The 20,481-nt window shown below is 46.7% G+C and overlaps 1 protein-coding gene across 2 annotated transcripts in view; it reads left to right on the forward strand.

Annotated features, from left to right (window-relative positions):
* The window catches only part of NSG2 (neuronal vesicle trafficking associated 2), a 104,016-nt gene that overhangs the window by 45,514 nt on the left and 38,021 nt on the right, over positions 1-20,481 (forward strand). Inside the window, exon 2 of one of the 2 annotated variants that reach the window (XM_061621898.1) lies at positions 1,628-1,747. In XM_061621898.1, the coding sequence (XP_061477882.1) occupies positions 1,628-1,747 (120 nt within the window). The remainder of the gene's footprint in view (positions 1-1,627; positions 1,748-20,481) is intronic. The other variant, XM_061621899.1, reaches the window with a different exon arrangement.

A 20,481-nucleotide genomic window follows, 5' to 3' on the forward strand; every position in this document is an offset into this window, starting at 1 on the left:
GAGCATCAAATGGAAGTGTTGCCTTTGTACAGTAGGCTAGTTTCTACACAGAAATACCCCTCTCTATCCATCTGGATAAGCATGAGGCATTATCAGAGTTCAAGGACACTTTCCAGCCAGGCAAGAATACTTGAGGGCCCGTGAGGGGGGTTACCTGCAGAGAGGGGATGTGGCCTGGGAAGAGTTCTGAGGGCTAGATATAAAGGCCTGGATTCTTCGAGCCCTGATCTATATGGAAATGGACTGCCTTCAAGTCAATCCTGACCTATGGCGACCCTATGAATAGGGTTTTTATGGTAAGCGGTATTCAGAGGGGGTTTACCATTGCCTCCCTCTGAGGCTAGTCCTCCCCAGCTGGCTAGGGCTTGCTCAGCTTGCCACAGCTGCACAAGCCAGCCCCTTCCTTGTCCGCAACTGCCCGCTGGGGGGCAACTGGGCTCCTTGGGACTATGCAGCTTGCCCACAGCTGCACAGGTGGCAGGGCACGTAACCCCTGAGCCACTCACTGTGGGGCTGATCTTTAGCTGGCCCTTGACACCCAGGAGACACAAGCGGGGATTTGAACTCACAGACTCGGGACTCCCAGCCAGGCTCTCCTCCCCACTGTGCTATACCAGCTCCTCCCTGATCTATATGGAGCCTTAAAGTTTACAACAGGAGATCCCTGTGTCCTGACATTGCTAATCACTGCATTTTGGCACCTGATGGAGGTGGGGAAGGCACAGAGTAAAGTTGCCAGGATATGTTTTAGTTGCACTTCAGGATATGAAGGGAAAGGAGGGACCCAGCTAAGGACTGCAATTGCCGGCAGTAGCTCCTTGTAATGATTCCACCCTTAATTGGACTATAAATTGTTAATGTCAGTCAGGATTCCAATTGCTAAAATGTCCATAGAAGGCAGAGCAGTAAATGAAAAATGCATGCACTTCCAGTACTTATTTGCCCTCTGAGGCAGGATGTAGTTTATTATAAAAGGAAAGCTGGAGATGTATTGGTTGATTATTTAGTCATTGATTATTACATTTCTATCTCACTTTTTCTCTAAAGAGCACAAGGTGGTGTACATGGTTGTCCCCTCCCCATTTTATCCTCACAACAACCCTGAGAGGTAGGTTAGGCTGAGATAGCGACTGGCTCAAGATCACCCAGTGGGTTTCAATGAGATTGCTTTTGAGAGCATGCTAGGTATGAAGAGACAGTTGAAAGCATGTTTGCTAGTACTGCCAAGGGTCGGAAGGCTAATGCCACAATCTGGATCATGAGTAACTTGAACAGCACCAGGTGTATGGAGGCATATGAAGTGCACCCACAGCTTCCATTCCTCAAATTGCCCTGGCATACTGGTTTTGCATATCTAACTTGGAGAAGAGGAGCAGCAGACTATTGAGCCTTAAGCAGATCTACCATATGATTATTCACTTAAAAGTTGAGCCTCTCAACAGTCTGAGCTTTTAATGACACACTTATTTGAACACGTTCTCATTGCTTTTGTCAAAATTATGACAACTGCAGTATACATGAGGTTGCTTGAGGAGAGGAGAGGGCTTATGGGAAAGTAACATTTAAGACAGCAAAATTATGCTTGCTTTGTTCTCAAAAGTTAAAAGATGTCAACATTTGCTCCTAGGTGATTGTGAAAACAAGAACAGAATATCAGCCAGACCAGAAGAACAAAGGAAAACTCAGAGTGCCCAAAATTGCTGAATTCACAGTCAGTTTCACTGATGGTGTAACAGAAAGATTAAAGGTAAGAAATACTCATTGCTAACTGGCTACGTTCAGTGCTAATTATGATGGAAAAATTAATAGACAACAGCTGCCTTGCTTCTGATTTTAAAATAGCACAACTTGGGCCAAACGATGTTAGGTTGGAGTTCTGAGGTTAGAAGTCTCAACCTTATTCTGTTCTTCACACTTATTTTTATTTTAAATTTTCTTACATTTAGATCTTGCCTTTCTTCTGTTGTGATGGTGTACGTGGAAGGTTCCCAGGCAGAATCATGGATCATGACATCACCATTATCATTATCATTTTGCTTTCCTTGCAAAGCAACCCAAAGCAACTTACAACAACCATTTGGCCCCAGCATAGCTCCCCCCAAGCTGCTGTTAGTCACAGAAGGGGAAGCACACGAGCACAGAAATTGATTGAAGTCAGGGGGCAAAGAATTTACTCTCTCCTCCCACTGCACTGCACCCCTGACCAAATTGCCTCTCAGCTCCGTGGCTGCCTTTGGGAGAACAAAATTTCGTTAATAACAGCAAAGCCGAGGATGTGGACAAGATCCTTGGAGAGGCGAGAGCCACCACATGTCTGCTGGATCCTTGCCCTTCCTGGCTCATCAAAAGTGCCAGAGGGGGACTGGCCGAGTGGGTGAGGGAAGTGGTTAATGCATCTTTACAACAAGGCAGAATTCCATCATGCCTAAAAGAGGCAGTTGTACAGCCTTGGTTGAAAAAGCCCTCCCTGGATCCCTCTATAATGGGAAATTATCGGCCAGTCTCCAACATTCCATTTTTGGGCAAGGTAATAGAGCGTGTGGTGGCCGCCCAGCTCCAGAGATTCTTGGATGAAACGGATTATCTGGATCCATTTCAGTCTGGTTTCAGGCCTGGTTACGGGACAGAGACAGCTTTGGTCGCCTTGGTGGATGACCTTCGCAGAGTGCTGGACAGGGGGAGTGTGTCCCTGTTAGTTCTGTTGGACCTCTCAGCAGCTTTTGATACCATCGACCATGGTATCCTTTTGGACCGCCTTGCTGGGATGGGACTTGGGGGCACTGTGTTACGATGGCTCCATTCCTTTCTGGAAGGATGAACTCAGAAGGTGGTTGTGGGGGACTCCTGTTCGACTCCTTGGCCGTTGACCTATGGGGTCCCTCAGGGTTCAGTTTTGTCTCCCATGTTATTTAACATCTATATGAAACCGCTGGGAGAGGTTGTCCGGGGGTTTGGGGTTCGGTGCCATCAGTATGCGGATGACACCCAACTCTATTTCTCCTTTCCACCTAAAGCCAAGGAAGCTGTCCTGGTCCTGAACCAGTGCCTGGCATCAGTGATGGACTGGATGAGGGTGAACAAATTGAAACTACATCCAGACAAGACAGAGGTGCTCCTGGTCAGTCGAAGGGCAGATCAGGGAATAGGGATTCAGCCTGTGCTGGATGGGGTTACACTCCCCCTGAAGACACAGGTTCACAGTTTGGGTGTGCTCCTGGACTCAGCTCTGAACTTGGAGGCCGTGGCCAGGAGTGCTTTTGCCCAGTTAAGACTAGTGCGCCAGCTGCGCCCGTTCCTGGAAATGCCTGATTTGACTATGGTGATGCATGCCTTAGTTACATCCCGTTTAGACTACTGTAACGTGCTCTACGTGGCGCTGCCTTTGAAGACTGTTCGGAAACTTAAACTGGTACAAAGAGCTGCAGCCAGAGTATTAACAGGGGCTGGTTACAGGGACCATACAACTCCCTTGTTACAACAGCTCCACTGGCTGCCAGTTTGTTTCTGGTCACAATTCAAAGTGCTGGTTTTGGCCCTATACGGCCCAGGTCCAGGCTATTTGTCAGACCGTATCTCCCTATATGAGCCTGCCCAGGCCCTGAGATCTTCAGGAGAGTCCCTTCTCTCAGTCCCAACACCCTCACAAGTGTGATTGGTGGGAACGCGAGATAGGGCCTTCTCGGTGGCTGCTCCTAGGTTCTGGAACTCCCTTCCTAGGGAGGCACAAATGGCCCCCTCCTTGCCATCCTTCCGTCGCCAAGTAAAGACTTTTTTATTCCGACAGGCTTTTGGGATAGAAGGTGTTTAGGATTGGGCTTTACAAGGCTTGTTTTATTGTTTTATATTATTATTTGTATTATTTTAAATTGTTTTTAGATTTTTAAGTGCCTTTCACGATTTTAAGGTTGTGCATAGTTTAATTGTATTTTAATTGTATGTTTTTCTATGTTTTTAACTACATGTAGTTCTATTTGTAAGCCGCCCTGAGTTCCAGTTTGGAAAAAGGGTGAGGTAAAAATAAAGTTTCAATTCAATTCAATTCAATTCAAAAGCTTCTTGTGGCCAGTGGAGGCAAATAGGGCACTACACCACCAATCTCAGGCTTGATTCACCCAAGCCCACCTGTCTTCTTACTTACAACCAGGCCTACTGTTGGCCTCCTTGCATTCAATCTACCTGTCCTAATGGTGATCAGCCACCACTGCTTATGGCATCTGAAAGACTAACCAATTTATGATGCCATAAGTTTTTGTGGCGATCCAATCGCAGAACTCCAACATAATGTGAAATTTGGCCCTTAGTGCTGGTCCAGGCTGACTGATTCTGCAGCCCTTCCCAACCATGGAAGCTGAAAGTAACATGGCATTAGCTCTGAGTACTTTCAACTGCAATCCACACCAGGGTGCAGTCATCCAGGCTCTCAGGAGGTCTTAGACCCCTACATTTTGGGAAGCCATGTCCCAGCAGGGTCCCTATGTCTCTGGAATCTATGAGCCAATCAGCATGAAAGGGGAGTGTATTAGCCACTCAGAAGAATCTTCTAACTTGCTCCTTGTTGTTTCCTGCTGATTGTAGCCAATCAGAGTGAAAGGATTTCCTATTCCTACTTCAAAAAGCCAAGTTGTGCTGAGTGAGAATTCTGTAACTGCAGAAGACGGGACAGTGAATCTTGATGATAGCATCCCATCCACATAATCAAGCAGTTTGGTAGCAGTAGGAGATGTGTAGACCCTTAATTCAGTAATCCAATCAATATTTCTGACAGTGAGAAAGGACAGTGATAGAGAAGAAGAAAACAATATTCAAGCCTGGCCAGATTTTTCTATAATCTTAGAAGGTTCTATAATTTTAGCAGGGGGCGTAACTGTGACTATCATGAAGGGACCCTACACTTCTGAATTTGCCACTATACTGCTCCACACAAGCACAGAAAATGCATTTCACTCCCAGTAGTGTAGTGGTAAATTTAGAACTGCAGGAACCCTTCATGAGAGTCAGAGCCACGCCCCTCCCATCCTTTTTTCCCCTGCTGGGTTGAGAATGAGATTTGTGTTAGTGCCTTCTCCCACAATAACAGATGTCCCAAGGAGCCAATTAGCATGAAAGGGGAGAGCATTAACTACTAAGAAGAGTCTTCTCAGTGGTTGAGTAACTTCCTTTCACACTGTTGGCTCCAATCAGCAGGGCAGGACAAGGAAGCATGTTAGAAGGTTCTTCTCAGTGGCTAACACACTCCCCTTTCATGCAGATTGCCTTGTAGGATGCTGGAGACAAAGGGACCCTGCTGGGACCCTGCTCCCAAAAAAGTAAAGGGTATAAGAGCCCGTGAGACCCTGGATGACTACACCCCTCTTCACTTTTTTCAAGGATCTAAAGATAAGGTGGTACAGCATTTATTTTCAGAAAGCAGAATTTTAAATCAAACCAATGTCCTGTTGCATCCATTTCTTATTGGTGTAGCAGTTTTGGTGAACACATTCTGTTGAACTAGTTGCAAAGGCTACATTTAACCAAAGGAAGTGGAACTGTATATGTGACAGATTGATCCTGTGCCCAATTGCATAATTATGACAATGGTACAAGGGTGTCCGATGAAAGGGATGCTTTATCTCCCTGTTACAGGTTCTTGTTGCAAGAACCAGAGGTGTAGTCAGCCAGGGTCTCAGGAGCTCTTAGACCCCTTACTTTTTTGGGACCAGGATCCCTGCAGGACCCTATGTCTTCAGCATCCTGTGAACCAATCAGCATGAAAAGAAGACTGAGAAGTCTTCTAACATGCTTCCTTACCATTTTCTGTTATTTGGAGCCAATCAGAGCAAAGGAAGGTGAGTCAGCCACTGAGAAGACTCTTCTCAGTAGCTAATACTCTTCTTTTAAATGCTTACTGGCTCCTAGGGACATCTGTTGCTGCTAGAGAAGGCATCAACAAGGATCTCATTCTCAACCCGACAGCAAAAAAAGGTGGGGGGTGGCTGTGACTATCATGAAGAGACCTTGAAATTCTGGATTTGCCCCTATACTACTTCTCCTAGCCTTTTCTCTCCAGTCACTGGGCTTCTCTCAATTTGAGGGACCAGGGGGCGGGCTTCTTTCTCTCCCTCCTCCCTTTCCTCCCTTGCATCTTCCACTCACCCACCCCTATAGTTCTGTAGCCAGCTGAGCAAAAGTTGGCAACATTTCAGCTCCTTGTTCAATGGCTGCTCTGGGTAGAAATGGGAGCCAGCTTTGCAATAACTTCTTTGCTCCCTCCATGCATCAGACTCCAGCTTCTCTGTAAGGAGCGCTCAGAAAGCAGGATGGGGAGGGGGACATTGCTCTGGAGGACCCCTCCTCTCCTTTTCAGTTTTCCTTCGCCTCTCTGTGATTTAACGCTTACAGAAAATCAAGGAGCAAGATCTCTGCAAACTGAAGGCTGCCTGCAATCCAATGCACGTTCCTGTCCCAGGATTGTAGGAACAGAGGAAGCTGCCTTATACGGAGTTAAACCTCTGGTCCATCCAGTGTCTTGTACTCTGACTGGCAGCAGCTCTCCATGGTTTCAGACAAGAAGTCTTTCTCAGTTCTACCTGGAGATGCCTTTGGGGATTGAATTGGGGAAGATCAGACGAAGCTCAGGCATATTTTGGTTAGACTGTAAAAACAAAAAATCAAAGACATTTTAGATTGAAATCATAAGGAAGATGGGTAAGATGACAGGTTCTAAATATACGGATGAAATTTCTAAAATCAGTAATTATGATCTCAGTGATACAGAATGATGTTTTAGCATCAAGCAGATGTGACAAACAATGATAGAATTAATGTTCTGCACCAAATGCGTTTGACCTCCCAAGGGATCTTTCTCAGTGGTGTGAGTGTGCAACACATAACGTTGTCACCAGAAGTTAGTCATTTGGCTGATCTATATGGAAGATAAAATGAGTTGACCTGCAATGGAGGCATAGTGCATAATTAATGTACCTTTCTAGCAAAACTGAAAATCTTAGTCTAATTTATATTTAAAAATGGAGATGTATAAGTTATTATGAAAAGGTGGTACTTTTCTGTTAGTGCTTAATCTGCAGATATGAATAACACCAGATTCAAACAAATTGAATCTTAATGAAGAATAAGAACACAATACCGTAGGGCACTCACCATGTATGTTTTAAGGGCATCTTCCAGCTCACCTCACTGACCACTGAGGAAGACCCCTTGGAGATGGAAATATGTGTGATCTTTTATCATTAATCTAATTGTTACTTCTCACATCAGCTTGATGTTAAGGCATCATTCTGTACTGCTGAGACCATAATGATTGATTTTAGAAATTCAATTCACTTGTTTAATATACAGTAGGGGCCCCGATTTCCGGCGCTTCGCTTCCCGGCGTTCCGCTAATGTGGCGGCTTTCATTTTCCATTTTAAAACCGATTTTTGCCAATTTTTGCTCTTTTGCGATGTTTTGCGATGCTTTCACGTCATTTTTGCACGACGGCCCCATTATAGTCAATGGGGTTCTGCTTTACGGCGATTTCCACTTTATGGTGGGGGCCTGGTCCCTAACCCACCGTATAAGCGGGGCCCTACTGTATGTTCTTTTTGTAAGATTGAAGGATCTCTCTCCTCTTCCCTTCTTTGTGAATGACGACAGTTTCTCTTTATGATTCATGTAGGGTAAGGCTATCCATGGCAACTATGAGCAGTGGCTATGCTCCGCCTTCACTGGTAGAGGCAGTGTGCTTCTGAATACCAATTGCTGGAACACCGCAGGAGGGGGCAGGAGTGCTCTTGCGCTCAGGTCCTGCTTGCGGGTTTCCCATTGGGGCGTCTGGCCAGCCACTGTGAGAACAGGATGCTGGACTGGATGGGCCACTGGCCTGATGTAGCAGCTGGGCTCTTAAGTTCAGTTCGTATGTTCTTATGTTAAGAGACCATCACTGTTTTGGCCTCCAGGATGCCAATTCTGTGAGGAGTCTTTGAGAGATTAACAAGGAAGAAAAGTGGGCACTTACCTAGTGGGTTCCCCTTACCATAGTTGCTGGCTGGCAATGGAATAATGTGTTGAGAGTTTTTGGCAGATGTATACTATAGCAGAGTGCAGAAATAACTGTTCTGTTAGGACTGGTTGTTGAAAGAATAAAGAAGGTTAAGGTTTATTACTTCAACAGAAGGTCCCTCCAGTGGAGGCTGCAACGTGGCAGACAGAGTTGCTGGAACTCCCATGTGCAGGTGTTCCCCATGCTCTGTTGCTGAGGGGCATTATTGTGGAATGTGGCCTGCTAGCCCCTGTGCTGTGTCAGGAAAAGTAAGCTCTGCCTGTGGACTCAATGACTGCAGAAAGTAGGAGCAGAGTGCTGCATGTGGAGGGCTTGGAGAGGCCTCCTTGCTATCCCAGGGCCGTAGCTCAGTGGAAGAGCATCTGTCTTGCAAGTTCAATCTCTGGTATTTCCAGGTAGGTCTGGGAGAGAACCCTGCCTGAAATCTTGGAGAGCCGCTGCCGTACTGAGCTAGCACCTAATGGTCTGATTTGGTGTAAAGCATCTTCCTACACCAAAGGTCGAATTGCATGAATTGTTTGGAAAGGTCTCCTCACTACCCCAGGCAACTTTTGCCCCTTACTGGAGGAGCAGAGTGATGTGCAAGGGAAACTCAAGAGATTATCTCCTTGCTAACACAAGCAGCTGACTTGAGATCATACAGTGTTAGGCCACCACCATCCTCTCTCATTTCCATCTCAGTGGTTCCCAACCTTTCCCCCACCCCCCCATGGACCACCTGAAAATGGCTGAGGGCCTTGGCAGATCACCTAATGGTTTTTTGGCCTGCTGGAACCATTGTAATGCTCTATGCTAGGTGCGTATGACTTTTAAATGTATTTTTATTGCTTCTTTTATTTCTTATAAGCAATGAAATGCAATTAAAAATCAATATGAATATTTAATGCGGACATGCTGTGGACCACCTGAATGAACCTTGCAGACGACTGGTGGTCAATGGACCACCGTTTGGTAGCCCCTGACTTACAAGCAACAACAAAGCAGTAGCTTAGGAGCAACAGAGCTACACCACTCTTCTCTAGAACACAGAGCCAAACCCTGGGAAGTTCTTTCTTTCCAGAAAGGGTAGATTTATTCTGATTGGCCCTGCCTTCTTCTCGGAAAAGAAGTTAACTGTTTGCTCTCTGCTGCACTACCCTGTGTGACTTTTCCAGAAGTTCTTTACAGGCGGGCCCCACTTATACGACAGGTTCCATTCTGGACCCCCGCCGTAAAGCGGAAATCGCCGTAAAGCAGAACCCCATTGAGTATAATGGGGCGCGTCGCGCGAAAATGCTGCGAAAATGCCGCAAAAGTGGCAAAATTGGCTTTAAAATGGGGAATGCAAGCCGCCGCATTAGCGGAATGCTGGGAAGCGAAGCGGGGCCCTACTGTACTTATGATTTGGTACCACCACCCATCAATATACACTTGAACAGGAATGTAGTCATCCGGGATCTTGGAGTGTGTGTCTTAGACCCCTTAATTTTTTGGGAGCAGGTTCCCAGCAGGTTCCCTATGTCTTCAGTGTCCTACAAGCCAATCAGCATGAAAGGGGAGTGTGTTAGGCGCTGAGAAAAGTCTTCTAACATGTTTCCTTGTCCTTTCCTGTTGATTGAAGCCAATCAGAGTGAAAGGAGGTGAGTGAGCTACTGAGAAGACTGTTCTCAGTAGCTTACACACTCCCCTTTCATGCTGATTGGCTCCTAGGGACATCTGTTGTTGTGACAGAAGGCGCACGGGGGAAGGACTGAGGAGTGTGGAAATGGCAAAGAAGAGCAAGCGAGTGAAGGGGCATGGCTGTGTGTGTGCGCGTGTGGTGATTATCATGAAGGGACCCTGCACTTCTGGATTTGCCACTACACTACTGGCAAGAACAGGCTGCAGCAGTGTTTGGGTTTGTGCACACCAGCACTTCCAGGTGTCTGGGTTTCACCCAGAGACTGCTCTTTTGTGGTCCTTCCCAGGTCTCCAGGTGATGCATTCCAATCTCTAGTTTCTGGTCAGTGGGGATGAGACAACAGGTCCAAATCACCCTTCCCCAGGGAGATTTAGGCTTGTTGATGCATGGCACGGTGAGAAGGAATTTCCTCCTAGCCACCCCTATCGAATGCAGCTGGTATCAGCCAGCTTCGAGGCTGGGAGGTGTGTCAATGGACCTGAACCTCCCTTCCTTGGGGCGACATAGGCCTGTTGATGTCCTCCCAACTTCACAGCTGGCTGTATTCAATGTGAGGGAGTGAGGAGGAACTGCAGCCAGCTCTGAGGCTGGGGGACATGACAACCAGCCCAAATCTCCCTTCCCTGGAGAAATTTAGGCCCATTGTTGTACCACCCAGCTTTGGAACTGGCTGCATCCCATCAGGAGGGTAAGGAGGAGGAGGTTCCTTCTCACACCTCCAATGGGATACAGTCAACTCCAGTGCCTGCCCTGTGACATTACTAGGGCCTGCCTCGTGACATCACTAGGGCCCAGCCCTGAAACCTCAGGGTTTGGGATGCTTCTGACCTGGCAACCCTAGTGCACACCCCCTCCCATCTCTTCCAGTTTTGTGCTCCCAGTGAGGAGATCACTGGGAGCACAAAATTTTCCCAAATTTTGTTAGTTTAAAACTGAAAGGATCTCCTCCTCATGGGAGGAGGGAGTAATGCGTGGTTTACCACAGCTTATTCTTGTAGGGAAAAATCCTGGTTTCCTCCTGCATCTTAAACCTGAGGATACAGTACTTCCAATTTTCAGCCTCTGCAATTCTGGGAACTGCAAATTCAGAAGCAAACCAGGAAGTAGCTCAAAGTGTGTAATTCCTTTACATTTTGATTGTAATAGAACTAGGAGTAATGTTTCCAGCATTACTTTTGGGCATTACTTGGGGGGGGGAAAGCAGGGGAAGTCTGATTTGTGGATTTGTCTGATTTGTGGATGAAAATCATGTGCCTCAAACTGGGCTTCTGTTCTGTGCTGCCTCACTCTTTCCTTGTGCTCTGTGGGTTGGTAGGAGGCGACAAGGGCGGAGGTGGAGAGTGAGACGGGGTGGAGTGGAGAAAACAATTGTTTTAAAAAATGGATGGTGGTGGTGAAGAATGGAGTGGAGGGAAAAAGGAGCCGGAGGTCAAGAACATGGATAAAGGGGGAGAAGGAGGCAGCAGTAGAATGGAAATAAAGAACTGTGGAGGTGTAAGATGACAACGTCTGTGTGTGTGTGAATACTGTGTTTGCACATGGCATACAAAGTGGCCTCCACCACCCTCTCTGGCTACTGTGCTGCATTTGCAGTATTTTAACTTTTTTTGCATTTCAGGGAAATGTTTGCTTAGGTGAATGTCCCTTAGTTGGTGGCAGGGCAGGGTCTGGGAGGTGGTTAAGTGAGAGAGACTATGCTTACCGGCTGACGGGGGTGGCGGCGGCATGTGGTTTGACGTGCGAAGATCTGAGTAGTGGCCTCAGCCTCCCTCCCCATCTCCCTTACCAGCAGAGAGACCACCATTGCTATCTTATGGATAAAAAGAATTGTTCTACTACCTCTGTATGTGTTTGTTTATTTTTAATGTTGTTTTAGGCTACTTAGATGTGCAGCAGCCAAGGCCAGCACCTTTTAGGCGTTTTTTTAAAGTAACTGGAATGTAATTGTAGTGATTACTTTTGAGAAAAAATAATCAGTTACTTTCAGAGCAGTTGTAATTGTAATGGTAATTACTACTTTTTGGGCCATGTAATTGTAACTGTAATTTATTACTTTTTAAAAGTAATCTTCCAAACTCTGTCTGTTATCATGGTAGCTTCGCAAAGCCACTGTTGGCTTTGCTTGAACATTTTCACCTCATGGTCACATCCTGCCAGTTGATTTGGGCCACGCATGATCAGCAGTTTATATTTATTCACTTTGCATTGTTGTAAAACTGTAAATATTTACCTACTTTACAATGTTTTATTTTTTATTTTATTTGTTTAGTCCATTTATATACCACTTATATTTAAATAAAACTCTAAACACTCTACAACATAAGTCAAAACATGTTACAACAGCAGATACAAAAAACCCGTAATCAATAAAATACAAAACATACTCTTTAGTATCAGCATATAGTATAAACATTGCATATAAAATTAAGTACAAGAAATACAAGGAAAACATAACATAGTAGACTAAAGAAAATATCCCCTAGGCTTCAAGAAAAAAATAATAAAAATCAAGTTTTTTAAAAAGCTTATTTTTAAACATACTAGATTAAACAAAATCAGCTCATTTCTTAATCACAATGTAATAAAAAGCAAAACAATTGGAACAGTCAGCCCCCTTAAAAACATAATTTTATCTAACTACAGTTGAAAATAAATATAGTTTAGTCTACCCAAACACACCCTTACAGAATCAACACACTCGTGTTCAGACATATCAACATTCTAAACCAAGACACTCAAGCTTACTATTTTAGCACACCTCAAATCACACTCTACAAGCAATCACATAATTCAACCTGACATCCCAAAAAGAACACACACACATATTCATACCATGAGACCACCATGAGAACCAGTCAGATCTACATACATACAACCAAATAATGCACACACACACTAAATAAAACATTTATATCAAACACTCCCTCTTGTCTCTCACTCAAGGGAGCAGAAACTATTCCCGCCAGGCTCTCCCTGGGGGTATAGAAACTACTTTTTACAACATAGTAGGCAGTAACACTTGCCTCATCTCTCAACTGAGTAACAAAAACCATTCAAGTATCAAATTTTCACCCTAAAGAGGGGCAGGCTTTCAATTACAACTTGTTGGTTTGCCGGTCTCTCCCCAGCACTTGCGGGAATGATTTTTCTTGGCGGGAGGATGGATTCCAAACTGACTCCAAGTGCGATGCTCACTGCACATTTAGTGTCGTGCTTTGCGCAACACTGAGGTGCTGCCTCAGGCAACCCCTCCCCTTTATATACCAGAAGCCGAAGAAAATATGGCAAAGTTGTGGGCAAATGGCAAGCAGCAGCTGCAGCAGCACACAGAGTCCTTCCAAACCTACACAGATGATGAATTTAAAATGAAATGTAATCTGGACAGAAGAAGTCTGTTCTGATTTGCATTAGTACAACACAGAAGAACCCTTTGGGTTGCTGTCCATAATGATTTTATATAAACATTTGAAGACTGGACACTGAGGTGGAAAATGATTTTGCTATATATTTCAATTTTTTGTGGTAGGGGAATTCAAATCCAAATCTATATTTTTAAAGTTCTAACTTTATTTGGAAGGTAACATTAATTTGGTATAATGCCCAAATTCCAGGAGTGTCCTGTGTTGAGCAAATACATTTCATTATTACAGATAGATTTACCATCATGTTTTTAATGATGTTGTGGCAGAGGCTCCTGTTAGAATTACTGATACAATAATGAGGGAGGAAGGACTTAAAATCCACCATGCCGGTTAAAGAAACTACGATTTAATATATAGCTCTGTATTAACAGAAGTGGAATAAATAGATAACATAACAAAAATAAATAAATGCACATACCATTCATGGTAACTAAACTGACAGATGAGAAAATTACATATTCTCATAAATACCTGAATGAGGCAAGCCTAAGAAATGGAAGTAGGATCATCACCACTATAGTAATAATAGTGTGTCATCCATTTCAGATCTGTAGTCAGCTCCATGGTGCTCCGACTGCAGGATTAGGATGAATTCCAGTCAAAACGCCAGTTCTGTGCCCAGTTCTTCAAGAACCCACCTTTTTAAAAGGGGCCAAGAATAACTGAGAACAGAACTTCCCATTTACTTAATCAGGGGAACTGTTTTGATTTTAGGTCTTTACCGTTCTGAAATGTGGGAGGCATGTTCTTTGTAAAATACTGGCTAAGGGTATAGATTCTCCACTGTCTTGTTTCATTTCTTGTAACTATGGTTTGCAGCCCAGGGGTGAAATAAGACACAGACACAATATATATTTGGGTTAAATAACGGGCCACTTTATTAACCAAATTCACATTGTATAATGAACCTGCAGAGGGGAACATAAGTGCGGGATTCTCCTGGTGAGTCAGGCAAAGCCTGCTTGCAGCTATTGGGCCGATTCAACCCCTGCCAGGCAAGGGGCTGCCAATCTGCCAACCCCTTGCCCTGACCACACCCATAGGGTGTGTAGGAAGGCCAACCTGCGTCACTGCCTGCCCCCGGTGCCCTGAAACTCCAAGTGGATGAGACATGTTGGCCCCAAAGGCGACCCGTATCCTGCCCTCAGGCCGTATAACCCGGAGCTGCAGGCCTCCGGAACCGCCAATCACCTCTAAAGGTGCCTAAAGGTGTCACCTAGCTGCCCTTCACCTTTAACCTTTCCCGCACTTCCTTGCCACCAAAGAGGGGACAAACCTCAGTTTAGTCCCAACTTACCCCACAGCTGATCAACTCACGTAAACCCCCCTGCAGGTCCCCCAAAAGGATGTCATTACCCATATTATTATTATTATTATTATTATTATTATTATTATTATTATTATTATTATTATTATTATTATTATTATTATTATTATTAAGTTTATATACCTCCCGACTAGCAATAGCTCTCTGGGCGGTGAACATGGCAATACAATAACATAAGAAATACAATAAATGACACAATATAGTACAAAAACAATGCAATCTAAAATCAATACAATAACATTTTTTAAAATTAAATCAATTTAAAATGCTTCAGAGAATAAGAAGGTTTTAACCTGGCGCCGAAAAGAAAGCAGAGTCGGCGCCAGGCGCACTTCCTCGGGGAGACTATTCCATAGTTCGGGGGCCACCACTGAGAAGGCCCTAGATCTTGTCACCACCCTCTGGGCCTCCCTATGAGTTGGAACCCGGAGGAGGGCCTTCGTAGTAGAACGTAGTGTACGGGCCGGTTCATATCGGAAGAGGCGTTCCGCAAGGTAACATGGTCCCGCACCGTATAAGGCTTTATAGGTTAATACCAACACTTTGAATGTGGCCCGGAAACGTATTGGCAGCCAGTGCAAGCGGGCCAGAACAGGTGTTATATGCTTGGACCGCTTGGTCCTTGTTAGCAGTCTGGCTGCCGCGTTATGCACTAGCTGTAGCTTCCGAACTGTCTTCAGAGGTAGCCCTACGTAGAGCGCATTGCAGTAATCCAAACGCGAGGTTACCAGAGCATGTACCACTGATGTAAGGTCCTCTTTACTCAAATAGGGACGTAGCTGGGCTACCAACCGAAGTTGGTAAAACGCATTCCTTGCCACCGAGGCTACTTGAGCCTCAAGTGAGAGGGAAGAGTCTAAAAAGACTCCCAGACTACGAACCCGCTCCTTCAGGGGGAGTGTAACCCCGTCCAGGACAGGGTATATATCCACCATCCGATCAGAGAACCCATCCACCAACAGCATCTCAGTCTTGTCTGGATTGAGCTTCAGTTTGTTAACTCTCATCCAGTCCATTGTCGTGGCCAGGCAACGGTTCAGCACATCGACAGCCTCACCTGAGGAAGATGAAAAGGAGAAGTAGAGCTGCGTGTCATCAGCATACTGATGACAACGCACTCCAAAACTCCTGATGACCTCTCCCAACGGCTTCATGTAGATATTAAAAAGCAGGGGGGACAAAACTGACCCCTGCGGGACCCCATATTGGAAAACCCACGGTGTCGAGCAATGTTCCCCGAGCACTACCTTCTGGAGACGACCCGCCACGTAAGAGCGGAACCACTGCCAAGCAGTACCTCCAACTCCCAACTCCGCGAGCCTCTCCAGAAGGATACCATGGTCGATGGTATCAAAAGCCGCTGAGAGATCAAGGAGAATCAACAGAGTTACACTCCCTCTGTCTCTCTCCTGACATAGGTCATCATACAGGGCGACCAAGGCTGTAATCGGTTTCATCCAATAGCGCCTAGAGCTGGCCAGCAACCACTCATTCCAAGACCTTGCCCAGGAATGGAACATTCGCCACTGGCCTGTAGCTGTTCAAATTGTCTGGGTCCAAGGAAGGCTTTTTAAGAAGCGGTCTCACCACTGCCTCTTTCAGACAGCCAGGGACCACTCCCTCTCGTAAAGAGGCATTTATCACTTCCTTGGCCCAGCTATCTGTTCCATCCCTGCTAGTTTTTATTAGCCAAGAGGGGCAAGGATCTAGTACTGAAGTGGTTGCCCGTACCTGTCCAAGCACCTTGTCCACGTCCTCGAGCTGAACCAACTGGAACTCATCCAGCAAAACATGACAAGACTGTGCTCCGGACACCTCACTAGGATCAACTGCTATAACTTGAGAGTCTAAGTCCCGGCGGATACATGAGATCTTATCCTGGAAGTGATCAGCAAACTGATTGCAGCGGGCCTCCGATGATTCCACCGTATCTGGAGGGTTTGAATGAAGAAGCCCCCGGACAACTCGAAAAAGCTCCGCTGGGCGGCAGAGAGATGATTTAATAGTGGCAGCAAAATGATGTTTTTTAGCTGCCTTCACCGCTCCTACATACAGCTTAGTCGAAGCACTAACCAGCGCATAATTGTATCCGTCGGGAGTTCGCCTCCATTGCCGCTCAAGCCGCCTCCTATCTTGCTTCATTGCTCTCAGCTCCGGAGTATACCATGGAGCTGTATGAGCTCTACACAGGAGAGGGCGTGCAGGAGCGATCGTGTCAACCGCCCGGGTCATCTCCGTATTCCACAGAGCGACCAGGGCTTCAACAGGAGCGCCAGTCCTATCAGCTGGAAAATCCCCCAGAGCCCTTTGAAAACCTTCAGGATCCATCTGACCTATATAGTTCTAACCTACTGTGTCTTATCTCTGGATGGTGTATGACTGACCCACCAGAGCCCAAAAGAGCCAGCCTGAGCTGCCTATTGACTTTCTTATGGGTCCTATTTATGCCCCTAGGGTCACCTATGCAATTCCACTGCCTACGGGGTAAAATATCAGACCACACCAAGCGCACTCCCAGCCAGCGTCCTTCGATGGCCCGGAAGTCAGCACACGCCTGCTCAATAAGGGCCCTGCCTCTCAGCATCCCCAGGTCATTACCGCCCAGGTGAATGACCAAAAACTGTGGTACCTCACGAACCACTGCAGAACGGAAGAGCGTAGAAAGGAGCCCGTCCCATCGCATCCCTGGGTGGCCCAGCCCCTGCACTGTGGCCCACTGGCTAAGCCCCAGCTGTGTGCCAACACGTGAGTTCGCTGCCCTGCGGCCTGCCCAAAAGACCATACTATGGCCGCAAAGAAGGATGCGCGCTCTTCCGTCTCCCCTCCAGTGGCCTGCCAAAACAAACAGTAGAACTTGTAAAAACAATAACAAAACTTCAAGGCTGAGTGTTTCGAATCCCTTGGAATGGCCTAACATAAGACCTATAAGCATTGGAACGCCACCTCCCCAGTGCCTGCAGTTGCTCTTGTGAAAAGCCCAGGCATGCGGCTGTAGAAGCCGCACCAATACGGAAGGAGTGAGTCCCGAATAACCAAGGGTCAAGCCCCAAATTAACAAGGGCCATCCTAGTCAATGCCCAGAATTGGAATTTAGAGAGGGGTGTGCCATCCTGATGAACGAAAAGATATCCAGGTTGTTGGCCCCTCATGGCCACGAAAATCCGCAAGGCAGCCACTGGGCAAATGCCACTATTCAGTGTCGAAGAAAGCAAAACCACCCGTCCCTTCCTACGCTGGTCAGTCTTTGTCCATCGTAGTTGTAGTAGGGCCTGCTCATTCCGCCAACTGAGGTCAGATATCAACAGAGCCCGGAAGGAAGAATCAGCCTTGGACCCGGCCACCACCTCGCTGATCCGGAATGCTCCAAAGAAAAGTGTGAGTGTGGTAGCATGGAATAACCACGCCTCAAAAATGGAAGCGCATAGAACCTCCCACTGCAGCTGAAGTCCCTGAAGAACTTCTGGGTGAATAGGGGAGCGGGCATCCGGAGCCACAGTGTGCCCCCGGGTCCAACCTTCCAACATCCTACGTATGTGGAAGTCATTCGAGAAATCCTGAAATCCCTGAGACTTGGCTAAAAAGGAAATGCCGGAAAGCTTACCTCTAATAGTCTTGACTGCAAGGCCCTTCCTCCTGCCTTCTACACAAAACTCAATGAGGTGTTCCACTGGGACTGGCCGTTGCTGTACATATCCCCTTTCAGCCCTGAAAGCTAAAAGCTCCCTACCTGATCTTTGGTAGCTGGCCATAGTGCTGGGCGCAGTGGATAGGCTTATTGCCTGTTCAGATTCAAGACGCCAATCTCCCATAGTTCTGGCAGTACCACGTCTGGCTGAGCCCTGGCCCACGGTGCCAGCTGTCGAAATCTCTCCATCTGGTTCCGTGACAGAGCATCAGCAATACTATTATCAATACCAGGGACGTGGCGTGCCAGGAACAATATATTAAATCGGAGACAGTGTAAAACAAAGGCGCGCACTAGGTGCATGACCTTAGGATTCCTTGATGACAACGAATTGATAACATGCACCGTGGCCAAGTTATCGCACCAAAAATGGACTGTGGTATCCTGAAACCTATCCAGCCAAAGATACACTGCTGCCACTATTGGAAAGAATTCCAGGAGGGTCAAATCCCTAACTAAACCCTCTTGTACCCAGGTCTGTGGCCAGCTACCACGGCACCATAATTCATTTAAAATAACCCCAAATCCAAAAGACCCAGAAGCGCCTGAGTGCACCTGCAGTTCAGCCTCCAGGAGGCGGTCCTGCCTCCAAAAAGAAACCCCATTAAACTCCTGCAAAAATGTAGACCAGACTGTCAGGTCCGCTTTGAGGGCTGCTGAAACCCTAACATGGTGACGGGGATGAGATAGTCCTGACATAGCCTCATATACCCGTCGAAGGAAGGTGCGCCCAGGTGCTACTACTCTGCAAGCAAAGTTCAATGAACCGGCTAGCTCTTGAAGAGAAAGCAGGGTTGCCTTTCTGGAGGCAAGAACTTGTGCTACCTTTCTTTTTAACAAGTCTAACTTCTCCAGTGGGAGCCTGCAGCATTGGGCCAAAGTATCTATTTCAATGCCTAAAAAAGTAATAACAGGGGATGGGCCCTCAGTTTTTTCTTCCGCCAGCGGGACTCCTAGGTCTTCAGATAACCCAGCGAAGTGATCCATAAGATCCTTACAATCGCCAGTGTATGCACGGCCAGCAAACAGAAAATCATCTAAATAATGAATCACTGATTTAGAACCAGACCGCCTCCTGACAGCCCATTCCAGGAAAGAACTGAAACGCTCAAATACTGAGCAAGAAATCGAACAGCCCATGGGAATGCTCGGTCCACATAAAATTTGTTCACAAAAGCAAACCCTAACAATTCAAAATCCTCAGGATGGACAGGGAGGAGGCGGAATGCTGATTTTATATCACATTTCCCCATCAGGGCACCGATCCCACAGCCCCTGACCATGGTAACTGCACAGTCAAATGGGGTGTAGCGCACCGAACAGAGGTGATGTGGGATAAAATCATTTACTGACCGGCCGTGGGGATAGGAGAGATGATGGATTAGACGGAACTCACCAGGTGTTTTCTTTGGAACAATGCCCAGAGGAGAGACACGTAGGGAGGCAGTGGGTGGTAAAGGGAAGGGGCCTAAAACCCTGCCAGCCTTCCTTTCCTTGTCTATCTTCTCCTGGACTACCTGTTCCATGCCCAAGACAGACTTAAGGTTCTTGGACCGGAATGCGCGCCTAGGTCCAGTGTAAGGGATCCGAAACCCCAAAGTAAAACCTTCCAAGAGAAACTGACCATCTTTAACTGAGGGGTAAAACTCCAACAAACGCCATAACTCTGGCAACTTAACTGGGCTGGGGCCCTTTTCCGTGAGTTGCCCCTTGAGGCCCTTGCCTCCTGGGGCCAGGGGGATCTCTATTCCCACCCCTAAAGAAACGTCTCCTGGGGCAGGCAGTGCAGGCATGTTGTCCGCCACACATAGAACACTCGTGCCTAAACCGGCATGAGCTGCGACTGCAGGAACCACGGGAGCTGAACTCCCAGCAGAGCAGGTGGGATTGAACCCCCTGGCCCACGGTCCTGCAGGCAGGGGGGAATGGTGATTGCCTGGTCAGAAGGTGGCCGCTATCGGTTCTGTCACCGGGTGATGGCCTCGAATGAGACATGAACTGTAACCACAGGTCAGCCTCCTTCTTGTCCTGGGGAGAAAAGTGTCATATGCAGCCCTCATACGAAAAACTTCATCGTATGAAAGCCAAGCCACACCCTGGAACTCTGTGTATGCTGTATAAATGATGTCAAGATATTTAATCATGACAGAGCACTTCTGTGGCTGCTTTTGCAAGACTACCGCCAGATAAGTCAAGAAAGCAGGAGGCCAGCTGGCCCAATTACGTTCTACTCTGCGCCTTTTAGGCTTGTCCCCTTCCGTGTCTTCCCCTTTCTCCTTTTCTTTCCTCACAGGCTCCCTATACAACAGGGAAAATAGATCGATGTAGTCACCTGTCCATATCCTTTC

The sequence above is a fragment of the Rhineura floridana genome, chromosome 3 (assembly GCF_030035675.1).
Source record: "Rhineura floridana isolate rRhiFlo1 chromosome 3, rRhiFlo1.hap2, whole genome shotgun sequence".
Classification (NCBI taxonomy): Eukaryota; Metazoa; Chordata; class Lepidosauria; order Squamata; family Rhineuridae; genus Rhineura; species Rhineura floridana.